Genomic DNA, 21,710 nt, shown 5'->3' with positions numbered 1-21,710 from the left:
AGGGAGCCTGCAGCAGCAGCAGCAGCAGAGATGGCTAATCTGAGGGTGAGGTGAGGGGCGGGGGAGCAGCCTCTCCCCCGTCACACACAGGCTACTGTGGAGATGAAGGGCTGAAATGGACTTGTCGAGTAGGAGAAGTTTAAAGAAGAAGAAAAAAACATTTACCTTCGCTATCCATCCGACAGCGCCTTCAGATAGACGGACTGCCTCCTGCTGAAAGCCGAGCGGGAGGGTGATTCATCGTATAGGCAGAGAGAGAGAGAGAAAAAAAAGAAATCTCCCAGCGCGTCCATTTTTTTTATTGTCTCCACAGATTCCTGGCAATAAAACGTATAGAACACAGTCTCCGCCATGCATGTCCTCCTTCGACGCGGGAAAACGTGCGTAAATTGCGACGGTAATTCCGACAAAACGAGCCCAGCCACGGCGTCGGGCTGTAAGGGGGGGATTTTGTAAAGAAGTGAGAATGCATTAGAATGCAAGAAATGGTGTAATGGCGAGAGGGACTGTTGGGAGAGACGAATCTGCATATGGAAATTAGGGTTAGTGTGGATAATATTCTTCTTAACCGCTGCGTTATTTTTGTATTAATTTGGGCGGGTCGCCTGCGCCGACAGTGGCGACGAGGACAAACGCTGGACTGAGACAACAATGATTAAAAAAAAAAAAAAGGTTGACTGAGCGCGCAACAGTATTTTAAAATAAACAACACGGGTATTTCAAATTAGGTTTTACGGCCATACTCGGCATCATTCGGTGGCGTGTTTGGCCAAACGTTTTTGAGAGTGTGAGGTCCTTCATCCCAATTATTTCGCAACTGAAGCCAGAAAACAAAAATAAATAAAAGTTTTTTTGTTTTTGTTTTTTTAATTATAATTCGACTTGTTCTTAATTTGCCCAGGTGACCTCCGTGTTGTCACTTCACCGAACTTCTTTGTCAGCGACATATTGAGAAACGCAGACGCGGTGGAAGAGGATTACTTTTATTTATTTATATATTTGTTTATCGACTTTATCTACCGCCTTTAGGACACACGACAACGGAAACACGCTGTAGGGAAACATCTTGTTGCCCGTGAAGTCAGTCGACAAGATCACGCCCACTCAGAAACTTGTGGCCAATCACCGGTTACGCTGTTGTGCGCATGCGCGTTGTTTCCGCGCGGGAGAGACTCAAAACCCAAACAACGGGGAACATGACAGTATAGTGAAGTATTTATTTTTATTCAGTGTTACATTTACATAACCCTACTAAAACGCGGAAGGTACCGAGTTTGTAGGTAAGCGTTCCGTCTGCCACGCTATTCGTTGGTCTCCAAAATCGTTTCATTTTGTTTTAGTTTAGCCTCGGTGATACTTAGCCGCCCTCAGGCAGTGGGGTTAGCGGCTGAGTACGTAGCTATTCTAGATAATAACTATGGCGCTTAATTTCTATATCAGTCGGTGCTCGATTCACGTTTCCGTTCCGTTAAGACCTGTACGTTAGCTTCGTGTGTCATCTGCAAGCAGTGTCATCATGTACAGGATGTAGAGCCAAGTTTAAGAACCGCGTCCATCGTATAGCTTCTCGCTTAAGGCAGAGTCACTTTGTCCTGATTAAAAATGCACGATCTGAGTTTTTGTCTGAAAATATAACATTCGTATGCTATTTCTAATATTGTCAGTCTAAAATGTATTTGTGATTGTTTGTTGTTGTTGTTGTTGTTGCAGGTGGTACTGATTGTGCACAATGGCTGATGATTTCAGCCAGTCCCTGACCCCGCCAGTTTCTCCCTTTGGTGCTGACAGCTCCTGTGAGCTTTTCGCTGCCCGACCACCAAGCTTCTCCTGCTCTGAGGCAAAGAATGATCCCACCGGATCGCTCGCCACAGAGGGATACATTACCAGAGGATTTCTGAAACGGTACAGTTTTCAGCAGTTTCCCACTCTGGGAATAATACAACATGCATCACTGACTGACAAAAGCGTTTGATCCTTCAAGGTCATCTTTGTCACTCATTAGTCTCAATTGATGAGTGGTAACGAGCTTCAATGCCAAAGCGGGTGCAGCAGAATAACCTTAAAATCTGAACTGGTTTCTCCTCTATCCTCTTTACAGGCTGCTGTTGCGTCTCGACCCGGGCCCTGCAGAATTTGAAACGGACACAGTGGAAATCTTTGGCTTCTCCTGGGTAACAGAGACGGCACTGGTGGAATCTACAAAACTACTTTTTGGTCTTTTTAGGTGAGCCACGATCTGGTGACAGTTTTAATGCTACTTCCAGATAGTGTCCATCACTGCGTCATCCAAAGACATCTTCATTTTGTTTCAGACAAAAGGTTTACAGTCTGGAGACCTTGGTGCAGTCCAGTTCACATGACTTTGGTAAGCTTGTCACATAGTCTAGTAAATGGTCAAAGTGTCACTGCCCACGCTCCATGCCTTAATTTACCTACTTAAAGCAAAACTAACACATTTTCTTCTTGAGCAGAATCATTTGATCTACACTAGTGCGACTAAGCCTTTTCTATTTACTTTTGACTTTTGAATATCTTTGGGTTTTTTTTTTATAAACTATAGGATGGTTTGAAAATGTCAAGCAAACCTGTAACTTTAATAGTGAAATTTGAATTTGAATTCAACACTATTGAAAGTCTCAAATCTAGATTGAATGTCAAAATAGAAATTTGCCAGATTGAGGGAATAAATCTTCTACAATCATGATCATAAGAATAGAATACTCACCTATATAAGAAAACTTGAACACAGTCTTCAGGAATGCTGTTCATAACACCATGTCCATGTGTTGTAGGTCAAGCAGGCCAGTTGCATTATGAAGCTGAGGAGCTGAGACATCAGTGTGTCTCATTCCTTCAGTATGTCAAAGTCTTCTTGTACAGGTAAGTCTGCACTGCTTTCCTTCCATCCCCATACATTCACTTAAACCTTCTGATGGTTATCCATTAAGTGTGTGTTGGCACACACATTTCCATTGTATCTGTTCAGGTTCATGGAGCCCGCCAGCTCCGTGGATGCAGATCCATCACACCCTTATGATAAGTTGGAGGCCCAGCTGCCCTCCTCCCTTCTGGAGGAGCTGTTTGGCATCACGCTGCTCATAGGACGACTTAAAGACCTCCCCGCCAACGTTCAAAGTGCCTTCAATATGTCCAATCAGGGAAAGGTGTGAAACAAAGCGTCTATATCGTCTACTTTTTTTAATCCTCCTAACTCAGAGTTTTCATTACAAATTGCCTCATTCTTACGCTTCAGCTGACTTCTTTCACTTGTATCACTGAACCTGTTTCTGTGTCTCTCTCGTAGATTTTTCCTCCTTCTTGGCATTTGTTACATCTGCATCTTGACGTCCATTGGTCAGTCTTGGAGATTCTTCACCTACTCGGCCACAAGCTGCAAGGTACTGACGGGATCCTCACGGCAGTTTAGTAAAATACGAACAAAGGATATAAACATGAAACCTATTATAACTTGGGTTGCGGCTTGTATTGAGGTGTAGTTGATGGGGAGAGGAATTGTTTGGGATGCCACGGAGTTGAAGTGAATCCTTTGGAGGAAAGAAGGCTAAATCAACCGTGCGGCACCATTGCACGGACACCGCTGCAGGGACAACATATTCTGTGTCCATACACGGTGGTTGGAGGCATTGCACAGTGACTTTTTTTTTTTTTTTTTTCTGACATCTAACATCTGCCACACAGCAATAATCCCCTGACTTGAAGCTCATTGCGAGTTATTTTCACGGAAAGCGGGTTTCTGTTTTATAATTTTACCCGTTTTCTCTTCAGGCCAGGTGGTGTACGCCCACCAGTTTGCGAACCTGACGGGAGAAAACCTGACGGATACCAGTCTGTTTGAAGAGCACCTGTGCAGTCTGCTGTGTGACCTGACTGGTCTGGCCATGGGCAAATACAGCAAGGTGGGCGGCTAGCCACAGAAAAAATGCCAGTGGTATTTTGCAGGTGTTTTTTTCTTTTGTTTTTTTTTTTCCCCCGTTCATTTGTTTTGTTTTGTTTTTTTAGCTGGAGAAAAAAAAAACACAGTCCTGCTGGTGAATATGTTTATTAGGACATTTAGTATTCAGTCAAAGCTGCAGATGGCAAATATTTCCTCAGAGTATTATCCTTTTAGGGCAGAAAATCCTCCTGAACAGAATTGCGGCTGTAAAATAATCATATCAAATAATCTGCTTAACAAATTAGTAATTGTGTTATCTTTAGATAGCGGAGCTGTAGCAGGGCGCTCAGCGTGTGAAATTAATCCCGTTGATTTCCAGGTGAGGCCCACGGAGGCGCTCAGCAGCCATCACTACCTGTGTTCCTGCACTCAGGAGCTGTGGGTGCTGCTCATGCACCTCGTAGAGCACCGCAACAAAGTGCTGCACAGACGGGTAACACAACTGCGCTCTCTCTCATTTGCTCATCATTGCGTTATGCTCTCCCGTGCTAACGCGGCGCCATCTCCCCCAGTCTTTCTGGAGCTACGTGAGCTCGCTGTTGAGGCCCCTGGTTTCGGGGGAGCCGGCGGAGGAGGCGTTCAGGGGGCTCCCCACCCACTGCAAGGACCCTCTCGGTTTCACGTGGTGGCTGGTCACCCACTTGGCCATGCTGGGGCAGTACTGTCGAAACGGGACGCTCCAGAGCAAGGTGAGAAAAATATGTAACTTTTTGAATAAAGTCAACGTAAAAAATAGACAAAATTTTGTGAATAAAGTCAACATTTTATGAATAAAGTCGATGTTTAGAAAGACAAATGTTTGTGAATAAAGTAGAAATTTCATGAGCAAAGCCGACGCAAATAGAGTGGAAATTGGTGTCAACTTTATTCTCGAGATTTCGTCTTTAATCTTGAAATTTCATTTATTCTCAAATTAGAAGAATAGAAAATAAAATGACGTTTGTTTTGCGTGTTCTTTCTATGTATTGTTTTCAGGCACACATAGGGGATAACTGGAGTTTTGTGACAGAGCTGCTCAAGTTAACCTGCAACCCCAAGGTCAGCACTGCCAACAGCCCCTGGTCACAGAGCCACACATGGGGTTTCCCATTTTTTTAATCTGGTGAATTAAGGTGTGTGTGTGTGTGTGTGTGTGTGTGTGTGTGTGTGTGTGTGTGTGTGTGTGTGTGTGTGTGTGTGTGTGTGTGTGTGTGTGTGTGTGTGTGTGTGTGTGTGTGTGTGAGACAGGGAGGGCTGGCGGAGGAGCAGATCAGGATGCACGTCCACTGCTGCCTCACTCTCTGTCTGCTGTGGGAACCGAGCACCAGCGCCGTCTCCGCCCTGTGGGACTACTACAGCAAGAATCTGGTGAATACCAACTTTTGTAAAAGGAAACAAAGATGTGAAACCCCGTGGCGACTGACGCTGTAACACACACCGAAAATACTGCTAAAGTCTAAAGTCCGGGTGGTGTTGTTCTGCGCTTGCAGGAGCACATCCAAAATTCTTGGAGCCAAGTCAGAGCTCAGCCGCTGTTGGAACAACAACACTAAAAATAGAATAAGAAAGTTAAATCGCCGCCATGCTTCTGTGTGACGCAGGAATCAGATGGGGTTCATTTTTGGAGGTTGTGTCATCTTAGCTTCACCCGCTGACATTTTAACATCTTAATTCACATCTCATTTTAATCGTACTGTTCTAAAACCTTTTACTCATGCAATAGACCCCCTTGGAATCCCTAATGCGTCATTTTTTCAGTGTAATTTTGTGCCCTCAACCCTAAAATTTTTTCCATCACAACCTGTGAAAAAAAAGTTTTCTTCTGTTTCTCGTCCAATCCCAGAGCTCCACGTTCTCCGTGCCCTGGCTGGGGACGTCTGCCATGGGCACTCTGTACAAGACGCCCTCGGCTCTGTTGGATCAGGCCCGCAGCTGCTGCTCCCCCTCTCACCTCCGCTCTCCAGGACACACCCAGCTCTACCGCTCGGCCAACTCCTTCCACATCTTCCTTCGAGTGCTGGCCCTGTGCCTCGGCCAGGACGGGGCCGGCGGAGTCCCACAGAGACAGATCAAAGGGAGGTAAGGATGGAGAGAAGGCTAGGAGGCTTTGCAGTTCCCACTCCTTTACACTTCCACCATGAAAAGTGGCTCCCGCAGCCAGGCACTAGACTCAAACCCAGCGAGTGGAAAGTCATTTTTTTTTTTTTTTTTTTAGGGGAGGTGGGGAGGGAAGGAAGAGCAGATAAAAGGGAAAACAGTAGAGGTAGAAGCTGTGCGGTGTGATTACTAATCTGGACAAGGCTTTGTAGGATTTCCATTTTTCCCCTTGATCTTCAAACGTGTGATCTGTTTACGGGCGCTGTTTGGATTTCCGTGTGTGTATAGGTGCGCACTCGCATGAATACACAAACAACATGTGTGTTTGTGCGCCTAGCGCGCATCTCGGGGGCCCCCGTTTGTGTGCGTGCCAGGTGCGCCGTGGTCTCCCAGTGTGTCTTTGATATTTACTCGGGGGCCCCCCCGGTGGAGCAGGTGTCTCTGGAGTCAACCACCTGCTCCTCGGCACCGACCAGAGCCAAGGAGCCTCCTGCATACGCACACGCGCGCACGCGCGCACGCACGTCCTGCACCTGCTTCCCAGGGGCAGTGACATGGTTTCACAGCCTGCAAGGCCACTAGACGGAGGGCGGCCCGTGTCTTCGTGCAAGAAAAGAAAAGAAAAGAGAAGAGAAGTGAAGAGAAGAAGGCGGGATGGCGAGCTGAGCTCACGCCGCCGCCGCCGCCGCCGCCGCCGCCGCCGCCGCAGCAGCATCGGGAGCGGCCCGCCGGACGATCCTATATCCCGGGGCCGGCTGGGTGCCAGGGAAAGGCAGCCATACATAAATCCGCCTAATGACTTCCCTCTGTCTGGAATGTGCTCAGTAGCAGCCGCAGACACGGGGGCTAATTAGCTAACGAGCATGGCGGTTAATTCGCCTTAACGAAGCCGCGCCGCTTTCCAACACGGGGAGCGGGGTGAGGGGGGCGGGAACGGGGGGGGATCCTGGCAGCAGCCAGGCCGGGCTGGGACGGGTCCAGATACCACCTCCTCCTCCTCCTCCACCACCACCCCATTCACCTCTCTCAGTGGCGGCCCCTTCCTCCTCCCCCTCAGGAGGAGGAGGAGGAGGCGGAGGAGGCCCGCCGCTCACTGCTCGCTATCTTTCGCCGCAGCTTTTTCGGGCAGCGTTCCGACTCCCGGTTACGGAGCTCGGCGGGACAGCCCCCCTCCCTCCTCCCCCACCACCCACCACCCCCGCGACGGGGGCCGCGTCCATCTCCGACGCCCGGCGAGTCGGGAGCATCTGCTCGCCCACGGATATAAAGAAAAAAAAAAAAAGAAAAAAAGAAGCTGTCCGGAATAAACAAACAGACAGACAGGTTGGTTGGTTGGGAGAAGACGGAGGAGAAATCCCTGTTAGCCATATTAGCCATTCATCTATTTAAATCTCCCCTCCCCTCGCGCTCCGGACGGCACGCTTGACCACCTCCTCCTCCTTTGAAAAGTTCTCCGTGGGTGTAACTAAGCTGGTTTTTCCGTGTTAACCGGGTTTCGTCTCAGCTTTATTTGTGTGTGTTTTTTTTCCCCCCTCCCCTCCCGCACTCCTCTAAGTTTGTCTCGGGACGCTCGCTGTTTGTGTTTCTGACCCCAGCGGCGGCTCCCGCTCACCTGAGTGGGCTGCATCAACGTTGGAGTGGTGGTGGGGATGGAGGGGTGGGGGGTGTTAGAAGTGGGTGGTGGGGGTGGGGCCGCAGCTCTCTCTCTCTCTCTCTCTCTCTCTCTCTCTCTCCCCCTCCCTCTCTCTCTGTGTTTCCCTGCCAGGCCCGGGCGAAGAACAACAAGCCAGATTTGTGGCGATGCGTGTGTGCGCGCGGCCGTTATTGATCTCTCGGCGGTGTTGTAGTAAATTGGTTTGGCTGCGGAGAGGGGGGACCAGGCGCCCACCGCTGCGCGTCTGAGTGTCTCTGACATTTAACATGATCTTTAAAGGCATTTCTCCACAGTGCCCGCAGGATCCAGCGGCGTGCTGGGTGGTTCTCTCACCCGGCAACTCTGCGAGACGCTGCTTACTCCCTCCATTGCTTTTTCTTTTTCTTTTTTTTTTGTCTGCTGTTTCTTCCCTCACGGACACACACACACACACACACACACACACACACACACACACACACACACACACACACACACACATGGGCCGGCTGGGCAGTTTCTCCCCTGGAGCTGAGAAGGGTGATGGAGGCAGGTGGTGCTGTGCACAGCGGAGGTTGAAAGTTCAGTTAGTCAGCATTTAAAGTCAGAGAAGAACAAAATGATGTCAGAAGTGAAAGTCGATAAAAGTGAAGGAAAATGTTTTTAAAAATGCAAAACAGAGCTGAACAATTTAACTCTTTGTTGGCCCCCTCTGACGGCTACTTCAAAGACTTTTAATTCCTCCGCCCTGTTCCTCCTCCACACTGACCATCCCGCGCACCAGCTTTGCATAAATGCATTCTTCCCTGACCTGACTGTTGTTCTCCCTCACTTTTCCCAGGATTTATTCCAAGTTCTCGCCAAAGAAGATGCTGGAGCTGTCGGAGGCGGGCCTCATGAACTTCCTCCTGCTGTTCCTGGTGGTTGCCAGACGGGTGGAGTTGGAGGACGTGGCCAGCAGGGCCTGCGAGCTGCTGGGCTACCTCCCCTCCAACTGCCCCGCCGGTCACCGCACCCTGGTCTGGAGGGGACAGCTCTCGCTGCTGCTGCTGTTCCAGGTAGTTGTGCTGGGACAGAAATGTGGTCAGGTTAAAGCGCACATGTTGCTTTAAAGCCCTGACATTTACTGTTGCGGAAACAGTGAGTCGCTGGAGTCTGTTGGTATAATACGCTACTGAAAAATACATAGACGAGCAGTCCAAAGGGTGGACACACCTTCCCACTTAATGGTTTTTCTTTCATTTCCATGACTGTTTACATTGTAGATTCTCACTGAAGGCATCAAAACGATGAATGAACACATATGGGATTATGTATCAAACGAAAAAGTAAAATACTTACTTAACGTGTTGAATATATATGATGTTTTATATTCTTAAATAGAGCCTCCCTGCATATTAAATGTATTTAGACTTATTTAACAATGTTTTCCACATAACTCCAGATTTCTTGCTCATGTATTTGATGTCTTCACTATGTATCTACAGTGTAGAACGTACTAAAGATAAAGATATTTTGTATGAAGTTATGTTAAGTCTTTAAAAAAAGATAAATGCTCAGCTTTGTCTAATTATTACCATTTCTGTTTGCACAAAGAGCCGCTCGGCCTGCGCGGCACCAGCGCGCTTCTTCAGAATCCCAGAACGTTGGCTCTCCACGGGATTCTAAAATATTTTGATCACGGCTCACCAGAGAAAGACGTGAGACCAAGTGGGACGCTAGAGGACAGTGTTAACCTTGGGGCGACCTTACCCAGGTGGACTTCTTTGCTGAGGAGAGAAACCTGTTTGCAGAGTGACACAGGAGTGGCCTTGGCAGGCCTGCCAGTCTGATTCCAATTAAATCTAACATTTCTGACAGGCCTCGCTGGCACAACTCCTTCAGCCTCACTTGCTGTGTGCGTTTGAGTCTCACCAGCCTTTCCTCTTTTCTTTTTTTTTCCCTCCATTGTTTTCCAGGAGAGGGGTCTGGATGTGGGTGCACAGGCCAGCTGGCTGGCTTCCTCCTTCAACGAGACGGCCAAAGAGTTCTACAACAAGACCACGGACGTGTCCCGCCGCCTGGCGCTCTGGGCGCCGCTGGGCTCCTACCTGGAGGGCGTCGGCGAGGTGTTCGAGACCAGCGCCGGCCTCAGCCTGTCGGAGGAGAAGCTGCTCAGCGAGGGTTTCGATTGGCTGCTGCCGGCCTGCGGCAGCTCGGAGCTGCACTCGGCGCTGGGTTTCCTGCAGGTCGTCCTCGCCCAGCTCAGGTGAGGCGGCCGGCGTCAAACACTCACAACCTCCGAGGAACCTCTCACTGTCTGTTTCCTCGCTTTTGCTGCGTTTTTTGGGGGGTTTTTTTTCTTCTTGTCTTCATGCGACAGCTGCTCCCTCACCCACAGTTGGCACATTCGGAGAAACATTCTCTGGCCGAGGTGGAGCTTTTTATTAAAATGTGATAAGTGGCCAAACTGAGGAGCGAGATCTCCTGCACTCTTTCGCAGCTTTGCCCAGAGTTAGTTTACTTTATTTACTTTATTTTGAACATGTTCCAAAATAATAAAATAAAAATAAATAAGAACGTGCACATGCGGGTACATTCAGCAAACACAACAAACAAAATCAGAATGATCAAGCATGTTAACATTTCAAGTACCAGTACATCATTTGAATAAAGAGTTCCATCTTCAAAAAGAAGCAGGAAGAAGTTCGATAAACTTTTCTATTTTTCGAGTCCTACCCGTATATTAGTAATATATAATACTATAACATAAATGATAATATACACATGTGTAAAGGCAGGTATAAGAATACATACATGAACACATATGTGTGCAATGACATAGACCAGGGGTGGGCAAACTTTCTGACTTGGGGGGGGGGGCATGATTCAACATTCCAGGTCAAACAAAAAAAAAAATCCCCTTGATTCCCTCTCATATTCATTAAACAGAGTCATTTTAAAGAGTCTTTAGAATTTAGTGATTGTTTCCCATCTTTTCATCTCATCCCTGCAGCCGTTCCCCACATTCACTCCTGCAGTTGTGATGCCGCACGGCACGCTGTGTAATGTTTGTTCGCGCAAGCCGTTTTTTTTTAAACATACGAGCTCCTCTGAAGTCATATTTCCAGCGACTGAGTTGGAACAACCCCTGGAAGCTGTCAGAGTACCTGCTCACTTCTCCCGCTGACAACAGGCAGATTGTGCTGTCAGCACCACTGAGTTTGTGTGTGTGTGTGTGTGTGTGTGCACGCACAGAGTCCCGCGTTGCGTCAAGGTCCCCGCTGGTCCCGGTAGACCAAGTGGCCTCCGCATCACCCTGGCCAGGTGCCGGAGGGGAGGGTGGGGGTGGGGTTTGAGTAGAGTTACAGGCTCAGGGGGATCCTCCGTGGATGGACCCTGCTGTTGATGAGGGGGACGGCGAGGACCGCGGCCGCTCGGGCGTCGGGATGGGTTCAGCAGCGGGACACGGGTGTTGGTTACACGGCCATCCGAGGGTTCAGGGAGTTACGGCCGGAATCAGTGTCGCGCTGTCGGAGGGAAAAGAGGCAGTAACAGATAGCAGGAGACAGCCGAGACGGCGGGGCGCGCGTGAAGTCCTTGGCGATCCTTTTTTATTATCAGGTAGGTCTGGCGGTAAAGAGCAGGGTGTCGCCTTGCCAACCTTTAGAGCCAGGACTTCATCTTCTGATAAAACCGCCTTCCTGGCGAGCCGTTCTTACCTGATCCAGTACTCCAGCAAACTGCAATTACAAGTTTCTCTATTAGTCTGCAAACTCGAATTACTCCAAGTCAATACAGTCATTACTGTACTTGTCTACATGTTGCTATTGTCATATGATATCCCTGTGGTCTGTCAGTGGACCTACCAGAATGAGACGCAACAAATTTGTTTAGCATTTATTACAATGAATCCCTGCCTCTTTTTTTTTTCCCCTGGAGGCTGCAAGCAGCGGGCTAAATGAGAGTCTTTGTTTGGTTTTGTTTTGGGTTTTTTTTTGGGGGGGTGGAGGTGATTCAGTTGTGTGAAACTGCACTTCTGAAGTTATAAGACAATATAAAATGTAAGACCATTGCGAATACTTTCCTGAACAGCTGTGAAAAGTAAACGTGAAATGTATTAGGATCTTGACCTGAACATAATCGCATCAGTAGAGTCGCTACAACTGAACAGCTGTCATGCAAATAAAATATAAGTAAGTAAATAAATAAGTGTAGAATATAAAATGACCATTGTGTGATTTTAAAAGTATGAATTCAGTTGAACTGTACGCGCACACGTGTGCGCCGCATTCTTGTTCCTCTTTTCTTGTGGCAACAAGTATTTAAACGTTGTCAGACTAAAATGAACAACAACATTGAATTGACAGCGTTACACAAAAGTACACAGGAAAAAGTGTTAATGACCATCTTTAACGTTCGGCCTTATTCACTCACATTTATCCAACGTTGATCTCAACAAAAATATCATTGGTGCTCACAGGTTGTGTTGTGTGACGATGAAAAACACAACATCCATTTTAATTGCACAAGGGTCAAATAAAGTAAAAAAGGTACCAACACTTTGCCAAGACTCGTTTAGAAAGAGTAGAGCGGTGCCAAGTCGCTGCTAACAGTTGCTAACACTAGCTGCTGCGCAGTGCGTGGCGTCGTTTGACATTCATGGCCCTGAATATGATTTCATCAGCCCTTTAATCGCGTTAACAAATATACTTTGTCCTTAGAAAGCGCCAGACTTTTTACACTTCCCCATGTTGAGAGGTCAGTACGTGACCTAAAACACTGAAATAAGGACGCGCCGTAAAGTTAAACGCTACCAAAGCCAAAGCCCTCTGCAGTGATTTAGTAGGTGCATGGTCGCTTAAATTACCCAGGATGTACACGCCATCCTCTCCACCTCTGTGCGCTCGCACACACACACACACACACGCACGCACACACACATGCACACGCACACTCTCCACCACACCTGCGCGCACACAAGTAAAACACTAGCCCACGTGTACGCCTCTCTCATTTCACTGCCAAGCTCCCATAACATGATATCTCGTTAGCTTTGCTAATTCCCCAACTTCCCATCTCGGATGTCAGGGTTGGAGGGCACACATTTGCACATTAATGGCCAAGGAGTGAGAGAAGAAGAGAACTCCCAGAAGGCCCCCCTGTGTTATGGCTCGGACCACACTGACCCATTTAACCAAAAGAGGGAAAAAGGAAAAAAAAAAAATTAAAGTGCTCTCTGTGTCTCTCTCTTTCAAATCCGTCCCGCCAAATTAAGCGTAATTCTTCGGCCTGGCAATTCCTTGTATCTCTTTGTGATTAATGCCTTATTCGGTGACACAATTAGCGGGCAATTACATAGCTTGGCAAATTCAGCCCGTGCATCATTATGTCCGCCGAGAGCCGTGTGGAATCCGCACACATTAAGGGAATTACTCTGCCAACGGCTGAGGTGGCGGAGGGGTCCGAGACGCTCGCTGCTGCCTGATAGCCATCGCCACAACGCCGAGGCAAGGAGCCAGAGTCCCGGGCGTAATTCCTCCGCCGTATTCCTTCCCATGACCCTCCGCTCTGGGAAGTGGGCGGGGCTCGCCGATGGCTTGATGAGGTGTTTTTTTGGATCCGCTACGAGCGATTAATCCCCGTCTTATTGGCTTTGGGAAAAAACGCAAACCCTCAGCGGCGATTTACACCTTTGACCGGAGGTTTAGCCTCGACGCTGCGAGTGACCGCAGCTCAGTTGCTGCAAAAACGTGCGCACACCTGTACAAAGCCAGCTCCAGGTTGGCCACCCGGGGGCGCTGCGTGTCGTTGGGAGAAACTTAAATCTTACTGTTGGTAATGTTGTTGTTGTAAGACGGCAGCCGGGGGAAGGGTTAAACCGGGTCCCTATTGGTGCACTGGGTGTGTAAGCGTGTGTTTGTGCACACACACACACACACACACACAGCAAGAAGCCGCAGCGAAGCGATAGGGGTGGGGTTGGCGGGTTGGCGGGTGGGGGGGGGGGGATTAAGTGGGGTCTCTGACGATGTCTTGTACAATGAGGGTTGATGGGTGTGAAAGGCCCATTCCGCCGCAGTAACGAGGCTAATGAATTCAGACTCTAATCGATTGTCTCAGCTCTCTCTGGATTAGATGCAACCTTGCTGGAAGCGAAGGCATCGCCGAGGTGTCTGCGCCGCTCCCGTGCGCCGTGTAGCGCACTCTCAAGACGAGAGAACCCCCACCCCCGCCCCCGCCACCGCCACCCCCACCCCCACCGCCAACCCACCCCGCAGCCCCTTATGTTTGGGGGGGTGGTGGAGAGAGGGGGGGGGGGGGGGGTTGTTGGAGGTTCTAGTTCTTCTATCTTTCTTTTTTTTTTTTTTTTTCCCCACCCCCCCCTTCCCACTCAGAACACCTTCTCCCCCAGCCCCCCCATCCGGGGCGATTGAGGGACAGGAGGATCATCTCCAGTCTAAATGAGATTACAGCTCCTTCAGCTGCTTATCTGGGCTAATGCCAGCCACTGTGGGGCTTCGCTGTAGCGGCGCTGGGGCCCGGGCCAGGGATGAGCCAGAGGAGCCAAAGTATAGTCTGTGTACAGGGGATCAGCATTAAGGCTCCGCTCCCTGCGCCTCTGATACCCTCCTCCTCCTCCTCCTCCTACCCCCACCCCACCGACACCCCCATCGCCTACTCCCACCACCCCCTCCGCACCGCACCGCAGTGCACCACTGCACCCAGTAATCCCCCAGGAGAGAGAGGGGAGGAAAAACACATGAAGGAGTGACGGAGATGCAGGATTGGAATGGTGGTGGTGGTGGAGGTGCAGCCTTCACATTTGTTTACCTGCGTCTTTGTCCCTCTTCCAGACGGGTCCACCAGCAGAGTGTCCAGCCGGCCACCTCGCCATGGACTCCCGCCGCCGCCTCCGTCAGTACAGTGAAAGAGCGCCACCTAGCGGTAGCGGCGGCCCTCTGGACGCACTTCTACCCGTTCCTGCGCAGCCTGCGCCTCTCGCAGACCCCCCCGGCGCCGCTGGCAGACGCCGCCGCAGGTCAGCGACACCGCCGGGCCAAGGGGGAAGAAAAAAAAATTAAGACGAGGAGGATTTTGATTGGATGGAAGAGAAGTAGGAGAGGAGGAATGGTTGTGGCGATTGTTGTTAACATGGTTTAAGGAACGTAAAGACTGCGGCTCCACAAAAACGTATCGGGCTTCAAGCAAAGTCAGACCACCCTTGTCCTTCTCCAGGCTTCACCCTGTTGGCCTTTGATCTTCCCACTTCGGCGCCCCATGACCTGCAGCCCCACCCGGTCCAGGCCATCATGCAGAGCTTCGGCTGGGACGACATGGTGCACCCACTGCTCGTGACCCGATACCTCCCCCACCTGCTCCAAAATAGGTGACCTTCACCTTTGTTTTTTTCTATTATTATTATTATTATTATTATTATTATTATTATTATTATTGTTATTATTATTGTTGTCATAATCATTATCTAATAATTATTTACCAAATTTAAAAAGACATCCGGCCTGATGGGAAGACGACATCTGACACTGTCGACCCTTAGGCTCCTTCTTTTGTCAGACATCAGTCTTGTGGGTATATTTGGAATCCGATTGGTCACCTGGAATGAGAGCGACCTTGTTCCAATCAAAATAGACTTTTTTTTTTGTTTGTTCATGATGAAAGTGCGACCCTGCCTCCCAACTATAAAATGCACCGCACCTACCAGACTACGCTGAGGGGGTGCGGATGTCGCGACGTTAAGTGATATTAAGAAGCTCCCTTGTAATATAAAGACACAACAAGGACCAGCCTGCCGCGTTTGCGAAGCGGCAGCTCGCGCGGCGGCTTTGAGAACGTTTGCAACTTGTCAATTACGAGATGATTGATTCCTTCCCCTCCGTCACGTCGCCGCGCCTCTTCGCCCCCGCGATCAGCTGACGCTTTATTGGATGTGATGTGCCGTCTCCTCCAGCGAGCTGGTGTCTTCGCTGAGCTGCGGCTCCTCGGGCGTGTCCGCTTCGGCCCAGGGCCTGACGGTGAGGGCCTGGATCCGCTGCGTCCTGCAGCAGCACGTCCACAAGAACCAGGACGGATCTGACAGCAGAACAGGTACCAGGCAGCGGGCCTGCGACACCCTGGATACAGTGGGTGGGGGAGGGGGGGGTTAGGTGTCGTTAATAGACGAGGCATATCGTGGGAGTGAGGGTGGGACCTAGATGTCTGGATCGTACTAACTCGGGCATGGGCAAACTATGGTCCGGGGGCCATATGTGGCCGCTAAGCTTTTTTTAATCCGGCCCGACAAACTTGAAGAACTGATATTAATAATAAGTAAGTCATGAAATAGCTGTATTTTATCAATTTTTTCAGTGTTTTAAGAGTCACTTCGATAAAAAGCTAAATACAGTGGGGCTTCAAAGACACTGATTTTGTTGCGACTTTGCTTTGGTTCATTTTCAATTGACAATGACGCTCCATTGTGTTTTTTACATCAATCAATCAATCAATGGATCTATCAAAGTGTATTCATATGGTACATTTCATACATGAAATGCAACCCAAGGTGCTTGACAAAGATAAAAAAGTAAAACAAAAGCAAAGATAAAAAAAAACAACATTCAGCTGAAGTGCTGCGGTCAATTAAAACCCACAAACCCACATATCCCCCATACAGTACATATTTATAGGCCCCTCTGTCAAATTTTACAACCCATTGTGGCCCACCGGTCAAAAAGTTTGCCCGCCCCTGTACCAGTAACTCCTCAAAAGCGGCCCGGGGTGAAACTACAGACGTCGCTGCAGTCCGACACCAACTTGAACACCCCGACCGGTTTTGCTCGATCGCAGGACGAGCCGTGGAGGAGCAGCTGCGCGAGCTGACTCGGCTGGTGCTGAGGCTCCCCGAGGTGGACGGCCTCCTCCTGCAGAGGGCGGGTCCGCAGCACGCCGTCGCCAGGCCGGAGCCGGCCGCGGCGCTGGAGACGTTTGTCAAGGCAGGTTGAAGCAGAACGGTGGCATCGCAGCAGCTGTGTTTCTGTGTACAGTAGTGGTGGAAAAGGAGTTTTTCGGGCGCGCTTTAAATTTTAGTCAGTCATTGCTGTTAAATATTATATGTCTGAGGATTGTTTTTTTGTGTGTGTGTGTGTGTTTCAAAAGGTTTGGCTGCATCAGAAGTACACAGACAATTAGACATTAGTTGTTTATTGTTAAAAAGACAAAATCAGAAAAACTGCATTTTAATACTCTGGATGCGTTACAAGGGCGAAACGTCCGGTTCCGAACTGGAGGGAACAGTGCGGGTGCAGCATGTGGCTCAATGTTGTTGACTGCTCAAAATAAACCGCACTTAAGAGACTTTAAGACTGATCATTTGTGCAATGCAGCACATCGCAAATGCATGAGGTGCGCAAAAACTATTTTTTTTTTCCCACCACTGCATGTTGAATCAGTAATCTTGGAAGATCTGATTGACTTTTTTTTTTTTTTTTTTTTTTTTCTCTCCAAGATTTCTCTTGTGAGTACGTTTTTGCATGTGCAGCCCAATTACTCTTATATTAACTTTCATGTCTATTTTCACACTGGCGTCAGGCGGTGGGCAGCGTGTACGGCGGATTGCAGGCGTTGTCCGAGCGCTCGTCCATGGTGTCCAGAGCACTGGAGTACGTTGGGGACATCATGAAGCACATCAAACCCTCGCTGGTCAGCAAGAACCAGGACGGGCTGCAGCTGGTCTACTGGGCTGTTGGTGAGGAGACACACACACACACACACACACACACACACACACACACACACACACACACACACACACACACACACACACACAACAGCATCTCCGTTTGTTGTAGCACTCGAGATTGTTCTTGGTCTCAGGACCGCTTTTTAAGGGTCTTGGTCTTGTCTCGGACTCTGAGGCATTTTTACACAGTATTGTCTCGGGTCTGGGACTGGGCCAAGTCAGGGATCAAGACTCAGCCAACACTACAATGACGCGATAGTGACACAGCCCCTTATTCCTAGTTAATTAGACTTTTTTTTAATTTTATGAAGCAAAGTTGTTTGTTGGAAAATGGTTCAAAATAGTTGGCAAAGCAGCAAAAATGTTAAAGAAAATGATTAAAAGATGCCTTACTGAAAAGATAGATGAAAATGTTGCTGTTCGATTTAGAAGCGAACTTGAATTAAAAAAAAAAAAAGATACTGGTCATTGTTTTCTTTTTTGTTGTTATTTTTCTTTGATATATAAAGTCTTGGTCTTGTCTCAGTGTCGATGCTCTCTGGTATTGATAACGTCTCTGTTCCTGCGGTCTTGACTACAACACTACACAAACCCCAGAGTCACTGTGTAGTTGCCCCTCTCAGGTTGCATCGTGAAGCACTGGAGCCCCCTGCTGGCCACCTCCAAAGCCCAGCAGCTGCTGTTTCGCATCGTGGACGGGCTGCTGCTCCCCCACAGCCTGGCGCAGCAGCAGGACAAGGCGCTGAGGGAAAGCCTGCCGCTCTACCTGCAGGTCCGGCCGTTAGCTCGTTAGCTCGTTAGCTCGTCGCCAAAACGCAAAACAAACACATTCACGCCGACACGTCGTCCCCCGCAGGGTCTGTCCGTGGCCTCCAGCGTGTCTCAGTCTCAGGGCGTCTACCTGAAGCAGCAGCTCCGCTCGGTGGCCCGCAGGTACCTGGACTACTTCCTGCCCGCCTCGCCCTCGCTGGGCGTCATCGCCAACCACCCGGTGCTCCTGAGCGCCTGTGAAGGGAGCCCCACCGGCCGGGGTGCGGCGCTGAGGAAGACCATCCTGGAGGTGCTCTGGTAAGATCTCAGGTGCAGCCGTAATGCATTCAACTACTGCTGTGTCCATCGGTTCCAGTAAAGTCCAAGCACAGAGACGATCAAGTGAAGAATTTGCACTTCTTTTTAGATGCAAATGTACAAATACTTTGTTGTTCTAAAGTAGTTTTTTTTTAGGTCTACAGTGTGTACTTTACTTGAGTATTTCTTTTTCTGACTTTTTGCTTTTTCTTCCTACATTTGTACACAAATATCTGTACTTTCTACTCCTTACATTGGAAAAACACGCTTGTTGTTTTTGTGTTTAAAACATACAAATTCCGTTAAAAGTAATTTTTCAGTTTTCAGTTTTTTTTCAATTCTGTTGTGTAGTTGGATATAAAAGTAGGTGATGTTTGAGAGGGAGATTTTTTTCTTTTTTTTTATCTGTCACTTTTTCATTTTTGCAAAGTTATTAACAAATGCATTGTTTTATATAATCGCAACAAAAAATACTTTGCACTGCACAGGTTCTGAAATATACTTGATATTTCAGAACCGGTACTTTCTTACTTTTTCCTCAGTAAAGGAGTTGAATCAGTACTTACTTTACTTTTACCACAGTATTTTTTTTTTTATCCGTACTTGCTCTTAAGTACAGAATGTGAACACCGTTGCCGCCTCTGCTCAGATGGAAGGAGTTGAGCCTGCGCCTCCCTCCCTGTCCTGTTTCTGCAGCGAGAGCTTCCTGCAGTTCAAAGGTCACGCCCCTCCGCCTCGCCTGGCGCCGCTGCTCGTGTTCCTCTCGGAGCTTCTGAGGAGGAACGGTGACTCGGAGCCCGCCCTCCTGACTCTGCCCCTCCCCGCTCTGCTGCGCTGCTTGATGACGGTCGCCGACCCGCAGGGTGAGGCCCCCCACCCCCCACCCACGACCCCCCCCCGCGCTCAGGCATCCTCACCAAATCAAAGGCCACCGCTGTTAAACTGTGCTTTTTTTTTCCTGCATCCTTTCTAAATCGCTCTCCCAAAATCAGATCATCATCCATGACCACACTGAGGGTTTTTTTCCCCCCAGACAAATACCTGCTCTTCAGCTACATTTAGACTGCAGGGAAATGGCCAAATTATGATTTTTTTTTTTTTTTTTTTTTTTTTTGCTCAAGTGTAATCGTATCTGTTCTTTCAGTTTGAACGGCACAATTATATATATTTTTTTACTCACTTTCTATATTAGTGCCCCACACACACACACACACACACACACACACACACACACACACCAAGAAGACCAAAGCCAAAAAAGCCTGCGTGGTCTACTTTGAGCAGACGGTCACTGCAGTTCTACAGCACTACAGTCACTATGCATTCAGTTCATGAAAGAAGTCATAGAAAATAAAGCGATAAAGGAAAAAAAAAGTGATAGAAGTCGAATGTAATGTGCAATATGAATGAGCACAAAAAACAAACAAAAAATTCCACAATGTGCATGAAGACCTGCCGTCTGAATGCAGCCTGAACTTCTGCACCCCTCATGATGAATCATTTGTGTCGTTTGCACGTCAGTCTCAGTGCAGATTACACTTGCTCTCTAACAGCAAGGATGCTTGAAAACACTCGCTCACTAAATATAATATTCAGGAACCCTCAGGTTAGCGGAGCAGGTTGCATGTAGAGAATCATTCATCATTTAGTCATATAAACTCGACACAAAAAGTGAGGAAATTTGTGTTTGGTAGATTATTTCTTTGAAGATTAGAGAAGATTTGAGAAGTTTTTCTTGGGCGCAACCGCCCGACACTTCACCCTGCTGCTCAACCCACAAATGCATTTTTCCTTACAAGTGTGGCACCATTTAAAAGGGGGAATAAACAGGCTTTCCAACGATATAAGATTGATTTCCAAGCAGCATTGTAACAACAAAAGAAATAATCTGCGTTGTGTTTATAAAATAATTTTTTTGTTTGCGCGTTTCGTTTTGCTCAGTACGAAGGACGAGCACGGAGACCTTGCAGCTGGTGGTGGAGCGATGTTCTGCAGCGTCCGCCGAGGGGCCATGCGACCAGATGATCACCGTCTTGCAGTAATTATTTTTCATTTCCTATACATCTTTACCTGTGCTGAGGCCATTTATTCACCCGCTGGGTTTGATGCAACAGCCAGAGGCACATAGGAAAAGCGTCAAACTATATCAACACCTCTTTTAAGAGTGACGGGCTCCCACGATGGTTGTTGTAACAACCCCCAACCCCCCCCCCCCCCCCCCCCAAACCCTTGCAGGTCCTTTGTGAATGAGAACGAGGGCCTGTACAGCAGGCAGGTCTACGCCGTGCTGGAGACCGTGGCCGTTCTGGATTCGCCCACGGTCCAGGCTCTCATTCCCAGCCTGTCTCTCGGCCTGAGGACGGCCGAGCACAAGAGAGGGCTGGGCAAGAACGCCGCCTTGAGGTGAGCGGCGCGTGAATCACTCCCTGCCGGTCGCCACCTTCGACTATTTTTCGAAGTCGTCTAGACCGCCTTGTTTGTTCAGTTCATTATTTTTGAACGCCTGCACCAACTGACATTACTGGCTGGCTGGCTGACGGACGCGTGTCTCCACTACAGGGGCGCGTACAGGAAGCTGCTGTGCCTCCTCGGAGAGCGTGGGCAAGCAGAAATAACCAGCCTGGGAGCGGACTGAAGGCGTTCCTGAGTCGCCAACTCGGGAGAAGCACTTGGTTAGTCACGCCAACCTCGGGTCCTCCTCGGCCCCGTTGTCTATTTATGGTCATCGGTGAGGAATGCAGCGGTGTTGCATCTCGGGGGGGGGGGGGGGGGGGGGGGGGGGATATCGAAGTAACACCACGGTAATGATGGAACATCCTCCCAACTGTTGATAGGACAGCGGTGTCTCGAAACATCACAAAAAAAACCCGACTTGTTTGTTTTAACTGTTGATTCACTGCTTTGTGTTGCATTTTAGTGATTGAGGCGCAAACGCTGGAATCCGTGTACACCAGCGCCCTCGCCAGCACCTCCAGCACAACATGCCTATGAAACAGGGGGGCGGGGGGGGGGGGGGGGGGGGTGTCTCACAATAGATTCGTCATTAGATCTGATACTGCTACATATCAGCAGGCAGTCGTTCCAATCGCAGACTTACACACTTCCAGACACCATCTGCTTGTACATAATGTATATATACACTGTACAGGAAGCTCAGCCTTGCATGTATTTCTTTTATTATTATTTTTTTTTTGGCAGATGCATTAAAAGTGAAGCCGGATGTGACAATAAATATGAATGTGCTCGCACCCGTCGCCACC

General features: G+C 48.7%; 1 protein-coding gene across 1 annotated transcript; it reads left to right on the top strand.

Annotated features, from left to right (window-relative positions):
* The first annotated feature begins 1,146 nt into the window (after positions 1 to 1,146).
* On the top strand, positions 1,147 to 21,457 carry mms22l (MMS22-like, DNA repair protein). Its single transcript, XM_076012792.1, has 26 exons — positions 1,147 to 1,280; positions 1,711 to 1,902; positions 2,099 to 2,224; positions 2,313 to 2,365; positions 2,793 to 2,880; positions 2,987 to 3,164; positions 3,305 to 3,398; positions 3,787 to 3,917; positions 4,275 to 4,388; positions 4,468 to 4,644; positions 4,931 to 4,993; positions 5,183 to 5,302; positions 5,778 to 6,013; positions 8,506 to 8,722; positions 9,623 to 9,912; positions 14,501 to 14,685; positions 14,883 to 15,033; positions 15,616 to 15,752; positions 16,491 to 16,636; positions 17,232 to 17,388; positions 18,006 to 18,154; positions 18,239 to 18,450; positions 19,147 to 19,313; positions 20,392 to 20,488; positions 20,686 to 20,853; positions 21,010 to 21,457. The coding sequence occupies exons 2-26, from the start codon at positions 1,730 to 1,732 to the stop codon at positions 21,083 to 21,085; spliced, it is 3,705 nt and encodes a 1,234-aa protein (XP_075868907.1). The 5' UTR covers positions 1,147 to 1,280; positions 1,711 to 1,729; the 3' UTR covers positions 21,086 to 21,457.
* Positions 21,458 to 21,710: the final 253 nt, after the last annotated feature.

Source organism: Nelusetta ayraudi, unplaced genomic scaffold (genome assembly GCF_046127955.1).
Source record: "Nelusetta ayraudi isolate G7.1 ecotype Tasmania unplaced genomic scaffold, CSIRO-AGI_Nayr_v1 ptg000136l, whole genome shotgun sequence".
NCBI lineage: Eukaryota > Metazoa > Chordata > Actinopteri > Tetraodontiformes > Monacanthidae > Nelusetta > Nelusetta ayraudi.
Note: the sequence above shows the minus strand (reverse complement) of the source record. Positions and strands in the feature narration are given on the sequence as shown.

Coding starts and splice junctions, on each gene's coding strand:
- mms22l (XM_076012792.1), top strand. CDS start 1,730: ATGGCTGATGATTTCAGCCAGTCCCTGACCCCGCCAGTTTCTCCCTTT. Junction 2,366..2,792: donor GTCCAGTTCACATGACTTTG/GTAAGCTTGTCA, acceptor CATGTGTTGTAG/GTCAAGCAGGCCAGTTGCAT. Junction 20,489..20,685: donor CAGATGATCACCGTCTTGCA/GTAATTATTTTT, acceptor AAACCCTTGCAG/GTCCTTTGTGAATGAGAACG.